At 45.2% G+C, this 18710-nt stretch overlaps 1 protein-coding gene across 2 annotated transcripts in view; it reads left to right on the top strand.

Moving 5' to 3' along the window:
* Window positions 1-1389: 1389 nt before the first annotated feature.
* Window positions 1390-18710, top strand: part of STK35 (serine/threonine kinase 35) — a 43759-nt gene continuing 26438 nt past the window's right edge. Inside the window, exons 1-3 of one of the 2 annotated variants that reach the window (XM_079784061.1) lie at window positions 1390-4269; window positions 4864-5464; window positions 16614-17363. In XM_079784061.1, coding sequence (XP_079640187.1) covers window positions 3964-4269; window positions 4864-5464; window positions 16614-17326 — 1620 coding nt within the window. In that variant the 5' untranslated portion in view covers window positions 1390-3963 and the 3' untranslated portion in view covers window positions 17327-17363. The other variant, XM_079784062.1, reaches the window with a different exon arrangement.

Genomic DNA, 18710 nt, shown 5'->3' with positions numbered 1-18710 from the left:
CCCAGTGCCCATCACAGGGCCTCTGCACTCTTTCCCCTGACGCGGAATGCTCTTCTAGTAAATCTGCATCTGGCTGATTCCTTTACTTCAGGCAGGTCTCTGCTCAAAGGTCACCTCCTTAGAGAGGTTTCCCAAACCATCCATTCTAAAACAGTACCTACCCTGCTAGCCCTTTACCTGCTTTATTGTCCTCTGTAAAGGTGACTTGGAGTCGCGTAATTCCATTAAGCCTTATTTCCTGTCAGTCCCTCAAAGGCAGGGAGGGGCCTACTAAAAGGGCCTAAAACCTCACTGTTGCCCTTCCCTTTCTCCTCCAGTTCTTCTGTCACTAAATATGGAGCTCCGGCCCTGTGTCTGACACGTCTGAGGCTCCAGGGATATGGAGGTGGGCATGTTTGTTGAAAATGCTTAGCAGGGAGAGTTGAGCAGGGTCAGGTGGCGTGAAAAGCCTAGGGTCTCAGCTCAAATCCCAGCTGTGTGACTTCCTCCCTCAGTCTCTTCTGCAACATGGAGCTAATGACAGTAACCACATCACAGGATTGGCGTGAGAATTCTTTGTTCATCTCTGTGCCTGACAGATAGAAAACTTTAGCGAGAGTTGGCTATTAGCCATCCTAAGAATAGGTTACTGCTGGAACTCAACAAAAATGAAGACAAAAATGCTCAAGCCAGCAACAATTTTGCAAGTAGCTGGTCCTTCTCGCAGCATACAAAAGGATTTCACACCTTGTGGGTATCCTAGGCCTTCAGACCCCGTCTCCCTTAAAATTCAGGTCAGGAAACTAACCGGAAGAGAGACTCCGCTGGCCCTGCTCAACCTACGGGGCCAGTGACTGAGCCACGGGCCAGCTCCGCTGCGCACAGGCAGCCTCTGGTCCTCCGAAGCTCTAAGTAAAGATGTGGGTGTCCCTGGTGGCAGGGTTTTGTTTGCTCACCTTTTACATCAACTTTATTGCAGTATAATATGCACACAGTAAAATGCTATCACCCAGAAAATTGCCTTGTGTCCCTTAGTGGTCAATTCTCACCCCAAAGATAACCACTGGTATAATTCCTGCCACCATCGTTCAGTGTTGTTTGACTTTACAATAACGGAATCATATATATTTTTCCTCCATTTTTAATAGCTTTATTAAGGTGAAGCTGTAAAATTAATGTACATAAACAGCACCTATTGAAAGTATTCAAGTGTTTTAGCGTATGTCCCTTGAAACGATTAGCACACGTGAGTCTCAAGATAACCAATCCATCACCCTGAAAAGTTTCCTACACCTCTGTATTCCATCCCTGCCCTCCCACCCCAACCACTGATGTGCTTTATGCCACTACAAACTAGTTTTGCATTTTCTAGAATTGTTTATTAGAATCATCCAGTATGTTCACTTTTGTGTCTGGCTTCTTTTGCTCGGTGTAATTATTTTGATTCATTCATGTTATTGTATCAATACTTCATTCCTTCCCCCCCCCCCCCCCCCCAAGCAGCATTTCATAGGGTATTTTCCCAATGATTTTTAGAGAGGGTGGGAGGGAGGGGGAGAGCCAGACGGAGAGAAACATTGATGTGAGAGACACATCCATTGGTTGCCTCCCGCATGCGCCCTGACTAGGACCAGGGATCAAGCCTGCAACCTAGGTACGTGCCCTTGACCAGAACTGAACCCAGGAACTTCCAGTCCACAGGCTGACACTATCCACAGAGCCAAACCGGCTAAGGCTCCATTCATTTCTTGATAAACATCAGAGTCCAGTTTGGGATTTTTATGGGAAAAGCCACTATAAACATTCTTATGCAGATGTTTTGTGAACATAAATACATTTTCATTTCTCTTGGATAGATACCAAGGCATGGAATTGCTGGGTCATAGGTAGATGAATAAAAAACTGCCAGATTATTTTCCCCAAAGTGATTGTACAATTTTTACATTCTCACCAATTGGCTGAGGTTTAACATCAATTTTGTTCCTGTGTCGCGGCTTCTGTACTTGTTCCCTCTTCCTTAAATGTCTTTCCACTAGTTTTAGCATGGCGGGCTTCAGGTCTCAGCTCCGATGTCATATTCCAAGGAGACTGTCATAGATTGAATTGTGTCTCACACCCAACTTCAACGCTACCCAAATTTGCATGTTAAATTCACAAGTCCCCAGTACCTCAGCATGTAACATATTTGGAGATAAAGTTAAAATGAGCTCATTGGGCCCCTAATCCAATATAATTTGTGTCCTAGAGGAAAAGATATCCCAGGAAAGGTTTTGTGAAGACACAGTCAAAAGGCAGGCCATCTGTAAACCAAGTAGAGGTCTCAGGAGGAACCAAACCTACCAACACTTTGATCTTGAACTGCTAGCCCCCAGAACTGTGAGAAAACAAATTTCTGTTAAGCCACTAGTCTGTGGAATTTTATTATGGGCAGCCCTAACAGACCAATACAGAGGCTTTTCAATCCCCATTTTGCAACAACAACAATAATAATAATAATAATAATAATAATAAATCCACTTAAGAATCATCAATGAATGCTGAAAGTCTGGTGAACAGGATCGTCTCAAAATATCTTCCCATAAGATGCTTAATAGTTATAAAGGGAAAAATAGTTAACTTTTCTGTGGAGTATCTTGGCAGACACCACCTTAATCAAATGATCAAAGTTAACATCACCAGCATTGGAACAAATCAATATCATGTGCCTCCCATTGTGATACATTGAAACCCAACTTTCTGTGGTATTCCTGACAAAATGCATAACCTGAATCTAATCATGAGAAAATACAGACAAATCCAAATTTAGGGACATCTACAAAATAACTCTCCAATACTCTTTAAAAAGCCAAGGTCATGGAAGATGAAGGGCTAAGTAATTGTCTTTCCAGATTAAAGGAAAGTAAAGAGACATGACAACTAAATGCAATAAGTGATCCTCAATTGGATCCTTGGAAATACCTTAAAGGACATTATTGGGACAATTAGCAAAATTTAAATATGGAAGGAATATTAAGTAAAAGAATCATATTATTAAAATAGCTGCTTTTGATAATTATACTGAGATTATGCATGAGAATGTCCTTGTTCTCAGGAAATACACACAGAGCATATGGTGATAAAGGGACATGATGTCTGAAACTTACTCTAAAATGATTTAGGTCCTAAATTTGCTCATTCTTTTTCTCCATTACACTTCTTGTCAAAAGCTATACTGTGTCTTTAATAATACCTATTTTTGTGTGTGCAAGACCCTGTCCTGTTCTAAGTGCTTTAATAGTATAAGCTCAGTGAATCCTACAACTACTGTTCTTATCTTACAGATGAGGAATGGAGACACAAGAAAGTTATTAACTTGCCCAAGGTGACCTACTTGATTTGTTTCACATGGCACAGAACCTCAATTAAGGTAGAAACTGTTGTCCGCTGCTCTTTAGCGACTTAGGAGGGAGCCTAGCACATTACAGGAACTTAATACGTATCTGTAGATTCAGTTAACAAACATTGGGCATTTACTAGGCATTGGGGTACAAAGCAGTGAACAAAATACTTAAAAATCCATGCAACCCTGGAGGTAAGGCTTAGTCTACCTATTTTGCAGAAGAGGAAAATGAGGCTCCAATCTGAGAAATGATTTACCCAAGATAAAGGGATTCATTGGAGGCCTGGTGTGAATTCCCAACCTAGTCGGGGCGGTTCCCAGGAAGAAGCTATTATAAATCCATCAAACCGAATAATCCTGTCAACCAATTAGGATTTATTGCGCGCCTGCAGAGTGCAGATCATCCTCGCTCCGTACCGGCCCAGAGAGAGGAGGCTGCGGCGCGTGGGCGGCTGCGGAGCCGCGGGGGCCGCGGCGGACCGCGGGAATTTGGCGCCTACTTTTGGAGGCTGGCTGTTCTCGCCTGTGATTGGGCCCCGTCTGCGACTGCTCCGTCGACCTCGGCGAGAAACCGTCCGGCTCGCCACTCGACTGGCCTCCGGGGAATGGGCCACCAGGAGCCCCCGCCGGCCCGGGCGCCCGCCGGAGGTGGGGCTTCCATAAAGAGGTTATGTAAAGGGCTCAGCTGGCGCGAGCACGTGCAGAGCCGCGGGAGCCCGGACGCCGGGCTCTCCCCCGCGCGCGCCGCTGCCCTCTCCGGGGCAGCACCGGGTTCCGGCGCACGCCCGGCGCGGGCCAGCGGCTCTCGCGTGGCTCGGTACCGAAGGCAGCCCCGGCCGGGAGCGGACCATCCCCAGCCCGAGACTCCTGGGGGGAAACCGGCCGTCCGGAAGTGGAGGGGCTCCGGCCAGGTAAGGGCGGGCGCGGTCTGCGGAGTAAAAGGAAGCGCGTAGGCGAGAGCTATCCCCGCCGCCTCGGGCCCTTGGACCTGGGCCCCGGACCTGGCGCACTCAGGGCCGCCGAAATTTCAAGCCAACGCTCGCCACCCGCTGCCCCGGAGACGTGGGTCGGTCTGCTCCGCTCCGCTCCGACTTAATTCAATGGACGGTTTACACGCTGGAGAACACTAGGCGGGAAGCAGGGAGGGGGGATCCCGCAGGGAGGCGGGCAGGGAAAAAGATTTCCACAGTCTGAATGGCTTCTAAGGCGACTTTAATAACGTGTAAAGTCTGTTAGAACTTGTTTTCCCTACTCCTAGACGGTAAGCTAACTGGGAAGGTGGTGGGGGTGTTCCTTTTCCCTCCAGTTCCCCTCTGAGCCACGGCCTGTGGTTTCGTCTTTCCCGCTTTCCCCTCCCCTCCCCGGTTCCAGCAGCCGCGGTGGCTTCCGTCTTAAAGGGGCCGCGGCGGCTGGAGGAGGAGGAGGAGGAGGTGGGGCGCCCTCTGGTCTGCGCTCCCAGCCTCCCCGCCTCGGCCTGGTCGTTTAACCGATTCTTTCACCCACAGGTCACAACCCAAGCACCCGCTCCTCCGCGTCCCGGGGCCGGACAGAGGGATGAGGCAGGGGGGGCCCGGGCAGCGCCGTTGCTGCTCCCCCCGCCGCCCGCAGCCATGGAAACGGGGAAGGCGGACGGCGCCCGCCGAGGTACACAAAGCCCCGAGAGGAAAAGGCGAAGCCCAGTGCCGCGGGCGCCCAGCGCGAAGCTGAGGCCAGTGGCTGCGGCCCAGGCCATGGATCCGGTGGCGGCCGCAACCCCCGGCGAGGCCTACCTGGCTCGGCGGCGGCCGGAGGGCGGCGGCGGGTCCGCGCAGCCGCGCTACAGCCTGTTGGCCGAGATCGGGCGCGGCAGCTACGGCGTGGTTTACGAGGCGGTGGCCGGGCGCAGCGGGGCCCGGGTGGCGGTCAAGAAGATCCGCTGCGACGCCCCGGAAAACGTGGAGCTGGCGCTGGCCGAGTTCTGGGCCCTGACCAGTCTCAAGCGGCGCCACCAGAACGTGGTGCAGTTTGAGGAGTGTGTCCTGCAGCGCAACGGCCTAGCCCAGCGCATGAGCCATGGCAACAAGAACTCGCAGCTTTACCTGCGCCTGGTGGAGACCTCGCTCAAAGGTAGGAGCCCCGCGGACCGTCCCGCCCGCCCGCCCGCGCGGGGCCTGCACCCGCTGCTGTGGGCGGCTCGGCCAAAAGGGACCTGGGGACCACTAGGTCCTGTCACCCGGGGCCCAGACACACCCTCCTCTCCGGGCCCTGGCATCGGGGCCCACGTCTCGGCCTCGGACCTAGAATAGTCCCTGGGACGGACGTTAACTGGTATTTTCATAACAAGCGCTCGCCAAGTTCTAATCATTGTCTTAATAAGTGCTCGGGACGTGCGAGCCATTATTATGAAACGACTAGTACTTTTAAGATCAGTCGGGGCGTGGAGGGGGTTGGGTTCAGAGTTGGTGGGAGAACTGTAGAAGCCCCCTCATTCTCTGGGGCCTCTCTCTTTCCCCCTCCCTGTCTGGTTCCAAATGTCCTCACAGCCCTCTCCCCCAACTCCACCCCCCAAACTCTTGCTTCCTAGTCTTCCTTTTCCTCTGAGACCACCAGCCCTTCGTCCCAGGGCAGTCAAGCAAGCTGTCGGTTTTCTGGCCAAGTCCTCTGGGGCCAGTGGAAAAATACCCCCCAGGTGGGCCCAGAGCTCTCACACAACAATATCGAACATCTTTTTCGCCCACTTTACATTCTTAAACGATTTCTTAACCCTCTGAGGCTGGCATGGAAGTGGTTTTATTTGTAGGAAAGACTGGGCTCAGTGAGGCAGGGGGCTTTGCCTTCCTTGGGAAGGCAGTCCTAGTTTCCGAGTTTTCATTGCGGTTAGGGGGTGAGTTCATCCTGGGTTCTCAGTGCTCACAGATCTTGCTCGTACTAACGGAAGCCAAGGGTCTGTTCAGAGAGGAGAGGGCCATGGGCTAGAAGGGTCTGAGGTTACTAATCTGAGTCCCAACTATGTCCTAATGGTCTTCCAGAAGTGACTTTAGGTAATAATTCTAAAAGTCCTCCCTCTTTCTATAAATGTCGAAATTAATGATTAGACATGAACAAGTATGGTTAATCAGTTTATAAGGGAAGTCACATTGTATTGCTGGTTTCTTTACAAACTTTTTTGTACATCAAGTGATGTGAATCCAGATTTGTCTAGATCCTTTCAAATTGGTAATGGTGCCCTCCTTACCCCTGGATGAACCTTTAAGAATGGGAAGGATTTGGGGTGGGTTTGGGCATTTTGTTTGAAACTTTTGCCTGACTTTTAAGATCTTACCAACTCATCCCAAGAGAACTCCCAGTCCCATTTCAAGTCATTGTTTGACAGTGGGTTGAGGGACATGATGAATATCACCTGGGGTTCTTTTTCATAGGCTTTCGCTTTATATGCCCATCCATCCTGAAAAGCACACCTTCCCCCCACGTGAATATATTTATTTTGAAAAGATTTTCCAGTAGATTCTTTTAGCTCACCTGTATTTTATAAGCTCTTCACTTTACTCTCAGACCCCTTTCTCGAAAAGAGTGGTCTGGTCATTAGCCTCCTGTTGACCAGAAGCCTTACTGATGTATTATATACACTGCACTAGAGGCTGCTGGCCCGGGTCAAACTCGCAGGTCGAGGGGACAATTTGCATACTATGCTTTTATTATTATATAGGATGCTTACAATAGAGTAAACTAGAAAAAAAATGTTAAGAAAATCATAAGGAAGAAAAAATAAATTTACAGTATTTATTGAAAAAATCAGCATATACAGTTCAAGCCCTTGTTCAAGAGTCAACTGTACACTGTTAAAACTTTCCCCACCTGGAGAATTTGTCACAACTCCAGAGTAAACAGTGATTGATACCATGGGCTTTGGAGTTCAACTCACTTTTATCTTGGCTTGTCTGAACTGATTGCATGGGACTTGGGACTAGTTGTTTCAAAGCTGTGGGGAGCATGCCTTTATCCCTGATGACATAGGGTTGCTGTGCAGCCTGAGAGTGTCACTAAGTGTTCCAGATGAGGAGGAATTCATTGCCTCAATAAGTTTAGGCTGTATTTTGAATCTTCTACCATCATCCCCTTTGAGATTGGCAGTGTTCTTGTTCGTCTCCCAAACTTGTTTGACCATGGAACACACCCTATTTCCTGGGAACACCAAGTTGACAGAAACACTGGTATTTTCTTTTGTGAACTAAAACAGCTATAGAAATGAAATATGTTGCTTTAGGTCACTTAATGTGTTCCTTTCAGTAGTTTGGAGTGTTAATATATGAGCTTCTATTATGGGTCAGGTAATGTTCTTGACTCAGAGATGGAGCACTGAAGTTACATTGCCTCCACTTATGAAACTCACATTGAAACTTACATGTCAAGTGTTAATTTAGAAAGCAGTAAATAGGCACCCAGGGTTTTTTGTTTATTTGTCCTTTGCTATTAATATTAAAGTGGAGAACAATTTTTTGCTATAAATAATTAAAGTGGAAAACAAATACTCAAATTACTCCCTTTTCCTGGCTTCAGCTTCCAAAGTTTAGCAGTCTTACTCTGCCCTGTGGTGCTGACTTTACAACATACTGATATTCAGGAATGTTAGAGCTGGAAGGAATCTTAGAGATAATCTGGTTCAGCTGTCATTTAAGTAGAAAATCCTTTGTAGCCACCTTTTCCCAGTTTTCAGCAATTTAGGATAATTTTGAAACAGAACAAAAAGGGTTAATCTGCCTTAAGGTCTCAATTGAACCAAATCTGGCATACCTCCTCCAATAGGTGTGGTTCCACATCATCACAATAAAGCCAGTCATAATCTATGTGCTGGTGGAAGGTCTTCAGTTGGTTAAAAAAAAAAAAAGGCCGGCGGGGGGGGAGGGGGAGCACAATAAACGAGGTATGCCTGTACTTTATACTTTTACTGAATCCCTCTAGTGTTACTTAGTTCACTGTATTTTACAAGCTCTTCACTTCATTCTCAGACTGTCTCTCCTTCACTATGGTTAATGAATGGTCTGGACTTGTCCTAGAGAAACTTAATTTGGGAAGTTTGAGGACCTGTAGAAGACTTAAATTCTAATCAGGTCACAGGAGGAAAAAGCAGGTTGGCTCATTAACAAGGGCTTCCTACATATTGTAAAGAATTAATAGGAATGAGAATCAGAAGTTGCTAGAGAAGGTGGGCTTGAAAGAAGGGAGCCTAGGACCATGTGGGTAGGTAGTGAAGAGAGAAGGTGGAATCATTTATTTCACAGTTGGGCCAAATAGAGAATAGTGTTTTCCCCAGCATTAGTATCAGCTCTCTAGTGAATGCTCAGAGGCATTTCTGTAGTCTTAACCAATTATTTTGACATAAATAATCCAGTATCCCAAAGAAGAGGGCAACTTTCAAATTCACTTCTTGGTCTTTCCCAGCCTTGTTTAATAGACTTCTGTGCCTGTCCTTTTCTCTCTGAACATACATGGAACAAGTCCTACCCAGAGCATTATGTAGATAACAGAACCTGCAGAGTCCATAGTGGTCTTAGGTGTCGATCTGGCCTTCTGTTTCACACGGAAGGAAACTGAAGCCCATAAAAGCACAGGACTTGCCCCAAAGGAGTTAGTGGTGGCATTTGGGCGAGCCTCCAGGCTTTTAAACACCAGATTAGCAAACCTGTAAATTATTTGGTTAATGAGTTGGTGTCTTTATTTAACTTTTAAATACTTTTTACAAAAAGGAGTTAAGGCATCAACAGTTCATTTTTATCTCCTTGTTTCCTTTGCTAAAGCACCTAAAACTAAATTCACGATTACTGCCACTTAGAAGACCAGCAGGCAAGCCTTGAGGTCAGTGTAAAACTCAGACATTCTGGTGCTTTCTCTTAAAGTGCACACTGATCCCAAGGACAAAACAAACAAAAATACAGGACAAACTCTCAAGGCTCATAAACCAAATTAGAAAGCTAGGAACCTAGCTTATCCAAACTTGGTAAACAGTAGCTCTGCTTTACCAGTTATTGATGTTTGTTGCTCTTGGGATACCTTTAGGTCCGTGGTCGGCAAACTGCGGCTCACGAGCCACATGCGGCTCTTTGGCCCCTTGAGTGTGGCTCTTCCACAAAATACCACGGCCTTGGTGAGTCTATTTTGAAGAAGTGGCGTTAGAAGAAGTTTAAGTTTAAAAAATTTGGCTCTCAAAAGAAATTTCAATCCTTGTACTGTTGATATTTGGCTCTGTTGACTAATGAGTTTGCCGACCACTGCTTTAGGTGGGAATCTCAGCCCTTGGGAGACAGTCTTGTCTGTGCACCGATGCCCAGTGATGGCTGTGAGCCAGGCACTGTATGACAAGAGGAAACACAGAGTTTCCTCATTTGGGCAGAAGACATGCTCACATGATCCCAGGGGAAGGTCCGGAGTGATGGGTATCCCAGAAAACAGTAGAGGTCCCCTATGGGAGTATAGAGGCAAGAAGTAGACTTTAGTAAGCTGTGGGGGAGGGGGGGTATAGTAAGGGGAGGGAGACCAGGGTCTTAGCAGTGGGTTGGTTGTCAGCCTGCAAACTGCCCCCAGCCTGTTGATTGCCTGGGGTAACCTTAGGCTCAGTACCAGGCCACCAGTGTCCAGGCCTCTAGAACAGCGGTCGCTAACCTCAAGGAGTGGTCCATGGACCACTGGTTGGCGACCACTGCTCTAGAAAGCAACTCTGAATTCTCTGATGTGCTTGGGGTCTCAGAGTCTAGAAAGTCCTCCAGTGAAGGCAGAGAGCTGAATGGTGGTCTTTGGCTTTCATGACGGTGACTTTATGACAGTGACATAGGTAAAAGGCAGCATTAGGGGTTTTGGAAATTAATGGGATACAGTAGAACACTGGTATTGACTTGGAGTCAGGAGGTGTTGGTCCCAGTTTCACACTGTTAATAAGAGCTAAAACTTACTGATTGCTGTGTGCCAGGTCTGTTCTAAAGGTTTTACACCTGTTAACTGATTCAGTCCTCAAAACCACCCTTGGAAGTCAATACTATAATTATCCCTATTTTACAGGTGAGACAACTGAGGCTTTAACAGCTTTGCTGCACTCTTGGGACAGGTGGCTTGAGTTCTTAGTGGTTCTGTTCTTCTGGATCGTTAAATGGGCATAAGCATATTTCACACAGAAACCAATGGCTACTATTTATTTTTAATTATATATTAGTATTTGTGGCACTGCTGATTTCTGTCGGTGCCTTCTCTAAATGTCTCAGCTGCCAGGCACCCTTTACCTCCTTTCTGGTCTATTCTTGAATGTCTTGGGACAACCAGGCAGACTTCTCTCCTGCTACCAACCAGCTGCCTTCCTTCTGTGTGCATTGGGGATTTTAGATCCCAGCCCCAGGAGATAGAAACAACCCTTACTTGAGAGCTTTGGTTAATTGGGGTTGCGTTGGGTAGGGCTTTTTATAATATGTAAAAACTCAAGGAGAGCTTAGCTTCCTAATAGAACATCAGTTTATTTTTACTCCAATATGATATGGCCTTTGGGGTCCTTATGGCCAGGAGCCCTATTTAGTGATTCTCAAATTCTGGATGTCTTTAAGTTATATAGTTGCATGCCCTATTCATAGGCTCTTAGACATTTGCCCAGGGTCACATGGCCATGGAGGTGGAAGAGTGGGGATGATGTTGACCGCAGACCTAGCTGTCTCCTTGTCCTTTCAGATTCTCGGCCTATGGGTTCATAATTGGCCTCTTGGCTTCTGTGAAATACTGTTTCTCTGGCAGCCACCCTAAGGGGTCCATTCTCTAGTGCACAATGACATTTGACTAATCTTGAGAAGTATTTTAAACACACCCTGCTGTGTTGACACTGGACCTCCCCACCCCCAGTGTCTTACAGTAACAGCCCAAGGTCATTGAGACTGGGACTAGAGGTGGTCTATATGCTCATCTTTTCCTTGGGAAGATATGCTGAATTGGGTCCTTGTCTTCAGCAGCTTCTCAGAACTGAGGTCTTTAGCTGAGCCACTTCTGTAACATATGTTAATGTATAATTCTTAACTAATCAAGAACAGGGATGGCTGTAGTCAAAAAATTCAAACTACATTTTTCTAGTGTCCTTTCTAATCCTTTTTCTTCAATATTATAATTTTACATATATATATATATATATATATATATTTTACTTGGCATTAAACTTGCTTATGACATAGTTTTTTATTTAAGTAAATTTTGTTGAAGTATAACTGGCCTTTTAAAGCATTCAACTAAGTGATAATCATAAAATTAACTGTTAACTACTCTTGGATAGTTGTTTTCAATGCTTCCCTTTTACTGTGCTGTATGGAATACCAGTTCTGGTTGTTTTTGGTGCTTGGTGTATCTTTTTTTGTTGATGTTGGTGGTAGGGGATTTTGTTTGTTTGTTTTTTGTCTTTTTGGTACTCTTCACTTAGAATAAATTGCTTAATGGGATTTTTATGTCAAATGGATTGAGCATTTTTAAGATCTGTGACACATATGCTGATCTAGCATCTCAGCATATTTAAAATCATAATTAGTTTTCTATTGAAAAATGAACCTGAACTGGACTGGATGAACATTAAACTCCTTGGCAGCATCCTGTACATAAGAGTTTACTTTAACAAGGAGCTTGGGTCGAAGTGGAAATAAAACATGTAGGTGTTAAGTTCTGCTGCTGGCACTAAGAGGCAGTAGTGGAGCTCACAATTAGAATCCAGGCTAACTGGCTATGAAGCCATAGGCAAGTTATTTAATCTTTTGAGGCTTAATTTCCTCATCTGTGACAGGGGATATAATTATCATCCAAGTAGGTAGGGGTTTGGAGTAAGAAGAGAGGATTGGCTAGAGTCCTCTCTGAATTCTTCCTGTCCATCACATAACATGTGATAAGTCACTAACTTCTATTGAGTCTAAACCTCCAAGACCTCATTCTCCCATCCCCTTTTCACCCCTCCCTTGGCAGTCATCACTTCTTTGGCTTTCAAAACCTCCTGATGAGTATTCCATCTCTTAACTCCTTCTGCTTCCAGAAGGAACTGTTTCATCAATTCTCAGACATGCTCTTTCACATGTTAACATCTCTGAAGTTAGAACTCAGCTTAGTCAATGGCCTACCATGGTGTTGTCAGCAGCCTGTCAATCTTACTTAAATGGTATGTCTTAAAATCAATGATTTCTTAGGTTCAATAAGCAGTATCTTTTCTTAAATAGATCCAGAACTTTTAGTTACTTCCCATGTCTTCCAGTTGAACTTCTAATCCTTTTGTCTGCCAGATACCATTTCTCATGACCTGACTCCAGCTTCATCTCCAGGCTCATTTGTGACTATCTCCTACTGCAGCTCTCCTCTGATTACCCCAGATTACTTGGGTCCTTCGCTGCAAACTCACACCCCACTGTGCTCTGCTCACTCTCTTCATCCTGGAAGACACAGCTCAAGGACCCTGCTTGCAATGATTCTCAGCCTGCCTCTCCTCCCCACCTTTCCCTGCTCCTCAGGCAGAATGACACCCTATTTCTTGTTCTCAGGTTTACCACCTCTAAAACAGTGTCCAATGAGATGAGACAGCTTACATAATGAACCTTTAAAATAGTGCCTGCAACCCAGTGGACTCTCAAAGGTTAACTTACCTCGAATCCTTACAGCCTCCAAATAACACTCTTGCTATTTTCTTCCCCTCTGGGAAGCTAAATTTTTAACTCTCATTCATCTTATAGAACTGTCCAATTATACCAAACAAGGGAATTATAAAACTTAAGTAAAGTTCATTTTTTTTCTATCTGTTCAAAAACACTGTAAATTTTGTTTGGGGATTCTGCTAGTTGCTGCATGTGTCTATTCCAATTATACATCCTGAAACTGGGGAAATCACCACAGGCTGGCTCGGGGACCCACTGGGACCACTGTGAGATGGACCTGTGCTAAAGCTCCATGGATCACCTGACCTCTGTAAGCCCCTACTCCGACTGGCGAACCCCAGTGACATTTTGGGGCCCAGGAATTAGTGTCATTTCAGAACAAGTGTTTGGTAATTCCACAAAAGTTTGGCCAGTTTCCCTTCTCCAAATCAGTCACCTTGGTAAATTATAAGACTAGGGCCTTGGCTGCTCAGAAGAGGAAAGTTACCTGGGAGATCAAGCAAGTGTTAGTAGGTTGGCATTCAAGCTGGTCCCATAAGGTACACGCAGATTTAGGGAGAGGATGCTTTATAGATAGAGGTCACCTAAAACAAAATTGTGGTCTGGTCTAGCTATGGGTTTTGGCTATAGGCCTGTGAAATGGAATCATGGACTTTCATTTTCTGGTCTGTTTCATCTTTTGCCTAACACATGGCCTGCAGCACCAGGATTGTTGAAATCAGTGACTTCCTAGGATTAGGCTGAGATCTGGTAGGAATAGTGATGTTAGTGGTAGGCAGGATGTGATGCCCCAAAGTATCTTACACTTGGCAAAATGTATTTCATGCCTGTGACTTAACTCACAGTAATATGTGGAGCAGATGTCATTTCCATTTGGTAGATTACAAGACTGAGGCTCAAAGAGGTTCAGGGACTTGCCCAGAGTTCTAGCCATCATGCCTCAGTCTCTCCATGGTTTCCTTTGAACTAAGAAACCACTCATTAAACCCATGGGACTCCTTGCCTTCTGGTCTGTGCTCTTCCTGTTACTTCAGCTTGGCCTGCTTCTCGAGAGAAATGCATGGAGTGCCTCCTCCTCTCCCTCCACCTTGCTGTGAGGTAACCTAGAGGCCCAGGTAGGCAATCTGCCTGAAGGAAAGAACTGGAAGTCTGACCAGTCTCTTCCATATTTTTTTTTAGTGGGCTGCTGGGGACTCCACATGAAAACATCTTCAGCTTCTCGTGTGAAATAAGCCTGTGCAAAGAAGTACTTTTTGTCTCTAGGACAAGTAGCTGCGTTCCCCAGTTTTCCATTCGGTCATGCTCATGGATGCTGTGTCTGATTCTAAGAATGTTTCTTCCTCTCCAGTGCTTTCCTCTCAATAAACAGCCCCCACCCCCATCCCTGAAGTGTCTCCTAAGCTTAGCTCACTTCCCAGGCTCTTCAGTCCTGGGTCCCATCTGCCCCACCCATTCACTCACTTAGGGTACTTTTTTCTTTCCCTGGATTCTCATAACCTGAACTTACTTTGTAGTCTGTTTTGCAGACTTGTTTTCTTTTTACTTCAGTTGCCATAGTTCCCAACTTTGTATATAAAATAATCACTCCCCACCCTTTCTTTCCCCACTGTTTCATTGAAAAAGTTGCACTGTTTTCTGATGGGGCCTTTGCAGAAGGGATTTGATGGTTTTTTTAAATCTTTTCCTTTCTGGCTCTACCACCAGCAGACATTTCTTGCCCCTGTTTATGAGTTTTTATTCTGGAGTCTAGATTGATTCAGGATTCAGATCACTACTTCCTTTTATAGTGTTTTTAGATAAAGAACCTCAGCCCACTAGAGCCGATGACCTAGAAAGAGGATTATGAGATGGGAAACAACTGATTTAAAAAAAGAAAGAAAGAAACCCATCTGCCCTAAACTGGTTCTACCTGTATTACTTTGCTTGTGAGTGATTAAACAAACAAATTATATAATTACAGGGGAAATAAGGCCTGTCAGATCATGGTCAGAAACCTAAGGGTTTTGCCTTGTCAATTTTATTGCCTTAACCTAGAACTCCTAAACTACTGGCTTTGGTAGACTATGTGCTCTGGTACTTTGGGGGCCATTTGGGTTGGAAGGGGGCAGGATATCCTGGATCACTATTTCTCTTTATAATGAAGTACAGTAAATAACTAGTAAAAAGAAACCTTCCAGGAGAGGCTGTGAATAGCCGTCGTTTTTAGTAGAATGGAGATATCATACTGGGGATCATAGGACTTGTCCTTAGGCCCTGGCATAGTCATGAATGATCCATGTGGCCACCTTGGGCAGGCCCAGCCTCATCAGCTAGGTAAGACCTCTGTCTACTTGAGGCTTAACTTCTAGGGCACTGGTAGTTACCAAATAACTTCACATAAGGGCACCTTGCATGGAGGTGGAAAATGGCATGGAGTAAATGGTGATGGAAAAAATAAAAGATAATAACTAAAAAAAAAGAATATTGGGATTTGTGTGGAGATGCCAGTCACCAGCTTTTCTGGAGCTTCTATGGTTCAAAAGGAAAGATGGAAAGCTAAGAGCTGGAGTTTAAAGCCAACACAATGTGATTCCACCTATACATCTACTTCAGATTCCACTGTTCCCACCAAACTTCCTATTTATACCTTTAGTCCATTTGTTCTTTGTTCTTTTAATCCATTCCATCTCTCAGCCTAGAATTCCCTTCTTTCTTCTCCCTGCTGATGTACAGCCTGTCCTTTAGGGATAACTTAAGTCTTGTCCCTTCTCATTTCTTCAGATCTGGCAACTCCTACTCATCTTTGAAATAGTGGTAATCTTCTTTAAATCAAGCTTCATTAGAGATGGGAGTGTTGTGTACTCACTGTGATAGGCACATGGTGGGCTAGCAGAAAACTGATGAATTAGAGTGTGCCTCTGGAATAAACATAATTGGCGTGCAGTTCTAGATGTATTGACAAGAATCAATATACGTTAATAAAGAAGGGAGGGAAGGTCATTTGCTTGGCATGGAGTAACAAACATTTGACACTCTTCTCACATGCTTTGCCTTGTCTCATCAGCAGCCCTGGGAGGTAAGGGTGGTATGGTGCTGCCTCATTGGAAACAGTATAAAGAAATGCAATGGTTTCGCAGTCAACTGGATTTGAGTTTGTGAATTCTAAGTCTCTATGAGCCACGGGTTCTTCATTTTATAAGATGGAGCTGTTTCCTTCTACCTCCTTAGGTAGTGGTAAACATTAAGTTGAATGTAAAATGCCAGTGCAGGCACTCTGTAAGTGGTTACATGTGGCCATTTACAGGTGAAGAAGCAGAAGTAGAAACATGGAAAGGTAAACTACGTTGCCTCCTGGCTGTTCACGCAGTCAGCAGTAAACCAGAGTTACAACTCAGGCACCCTTAACTCCAAATCCAGGTGCTTGATGCCAGTCCCTGCAGCCTGGGTCATGTTTTGTCCCTTCACTCATCCTGTGTGAGTAGAGATGGGCTGGCTGTGTAGAGTTGGCTCATGCCAATTTTACTAGTCCTCCTGGATTGGAGCAATTGTCACCACTGTCACTCTTAACTTTAATAGACTGCATTCCTGTAGCCTAAAGGTGGTGTGAATGTGCCCATCTCACTCAAGCTCTTTCCGGTCTTCCTTTGATTTAGGAGAAAGGATCCTGGGTTATGCTGAGGAGCCCTGTTATCTCTGGTTTGTCATGGAGTTCTGTGAAGGTGGAGACCTGAATCAGTACGTCCTGTCCCGGAGGCCGGACCCAGCCACCAACAAAAGCTTCATGCTACAGCTCACAAGCGCCATTGCCTTCCTGCACAAAAACCACATCGTGCACAGGGACCTAAAGCCAGACAACATCCTTATCACGGAGAGGTCTGGCACCCCCATCCTCAAGGTGGCAGACTTTGGACTAAGCAAGGTCTGTGCTGGGCTAGCCCCCCGAGGCAAAGAGGGTAATCAAAACAACAAAAATGTGAATGTGAATAAATACTGGCTGTCCTCAGCCTGCGGCTCAGACTTCTACATGGCCCCTGAAGTCTGGGAGGGACACTACACAGCCAAGGCTGACATCTTTGCCCTGGGCATTATCATCTGGGCAATGATAGAAAGAATCACTTTCATTGACTCTGAGACCAAGAAGGAGCTCCTGGGGACCTATATCAAACAGGGGACCGAGATCGTCCCTGTTGGTGAGGCGCTGCTAGAAAATCCAAAGATGGAGTTGCACATCCCCCAGAAACGCAGGACTTCCATGTCTGAGGGGATCAAGCAGCTCTTGAAAGATATGTTAGCTGCTAACCCACAGGACCGGCCTGATGCCTTTGAACTTGAAACCAGAATGGACCAGGTCACATGTGCTGCTTAAAATTCAGGGCAAAGCATCTTGGTTGTTTTTAAACTAGGTGAGTGTACTCTTTTTGTTGTGCATGCAGTCTTCCTGGACTGAATTTCTCACCCTGGGCTCTGGGGCGGACCCTTATGGATTTGGGAAATGCAGGATTGAAGAGATCCAAGTACTTGTTATCAAAGATCCCCCAAGTCTTGATGAGGAGATATGTGGGATTATTTGAGTATGAGTTGGAATGTCTAGAGACGTTTTCTGAGTGGAGTTGCATTGGAGTTGAGTTCTTACATTTCCTAGAAACGTTTTCTCATTAATTAATAAAGGCTTATTGTAGAAAATGTACAAAAAAGTAACGGGCAATTTTTTTTCAGGGGATAAATGCCATCCCTAATTGTATCCCTCCTACTTGCACATCCACTTCTACATAGTTTAGATGATGCTGTGGTTAGTTAACAGTTTTGTTTCCTGCTCTTTCACTCCATGCTAATCTGAGCATTTCCCCATGTCATAATTTGAAAGTATGGCTTTCATTATATGTACCATAATATAGCCATTTTCCTACTCTAGATAGCAGATGGTTTCTCCATTTTTATACACTATAAAGACTGTGTGAGTATTCTTACCTGGAAGGTTTTGCTTATGTAAATTATTGCCCACATTTATTGTGAGCTTTCCCTTGTCAAGTATTGTGCTAGGCTCTGGGGTAACAATGGTAAGCAACACCAGAAATTTGCCCCATCCTCAGGAAATTTGCAGTTTAGTTGGGGAGAGAAACATGTCAATACCATGTTAAACCCCCAAAAAGGGTTGGCTAGAGAGTGTTTTAATCGTATTTCATGCTGTCACTCCCCATTTCCATCTCATCTCTTTACACTTTAAAGATTATTTATCATAGTCTCTTTGCAACAAAGGAGAAGAGTTCAGGAAAACTGACCTTTCAGGGGATGGTGGCCAGAGGCAAGAGTAGAAATTGGGGGCAAGGAGGAGCATTTCAGGTAGAAGATCTAACCTCTGCAAAGGACCTGAAGCCAGAGGGACCTTAGCACATTTGAGAGACTCCACCAATTTGGGTGAGTGGAGACCAATTGGATCAGTTTTATTCACACTAGTAAGGGATGTTGTTGAACCTGCAGTTAGTTAGGTAGCACTGAGGATAAAGGAGTGCCTTGATCTTCAGGGCAGAGAATTGGCAAGACAACTGGCCAAATGTGGAAGTAGAAGAAAGTAATAGATGTGGGAGATTAATGATAGTATATGCAAATGCTAGCTAGTGTTCTGGTCAGAATTCTTTTCCTTAAAAACAGAAATCTCTGTGGGAAGGGAATAAAAGAACATTGACCCATTTGCTAGGTATTTTCAAATGTACCATTTTGTTTCTCCTTTGCAGCTCTATATCTTACTAAGT

This window comes from Cnephaeus nilssonii (assembly GCF_951640355.1).
Source record: "Cnephaeus nilssonii genome assembly, chromosome: 11".
NCBI lineage: Eukaryota > Metazoa > Chordata > Mammalia > Chiroptera > Vespertilionidae > Cnephaeus > Cnephaeus nilssonii.
The sequence above is the reverse complement of the archived record's forward strand: the minus strand, read 5'-3'. Positions and strand labels throughout refer to the sequence as shown.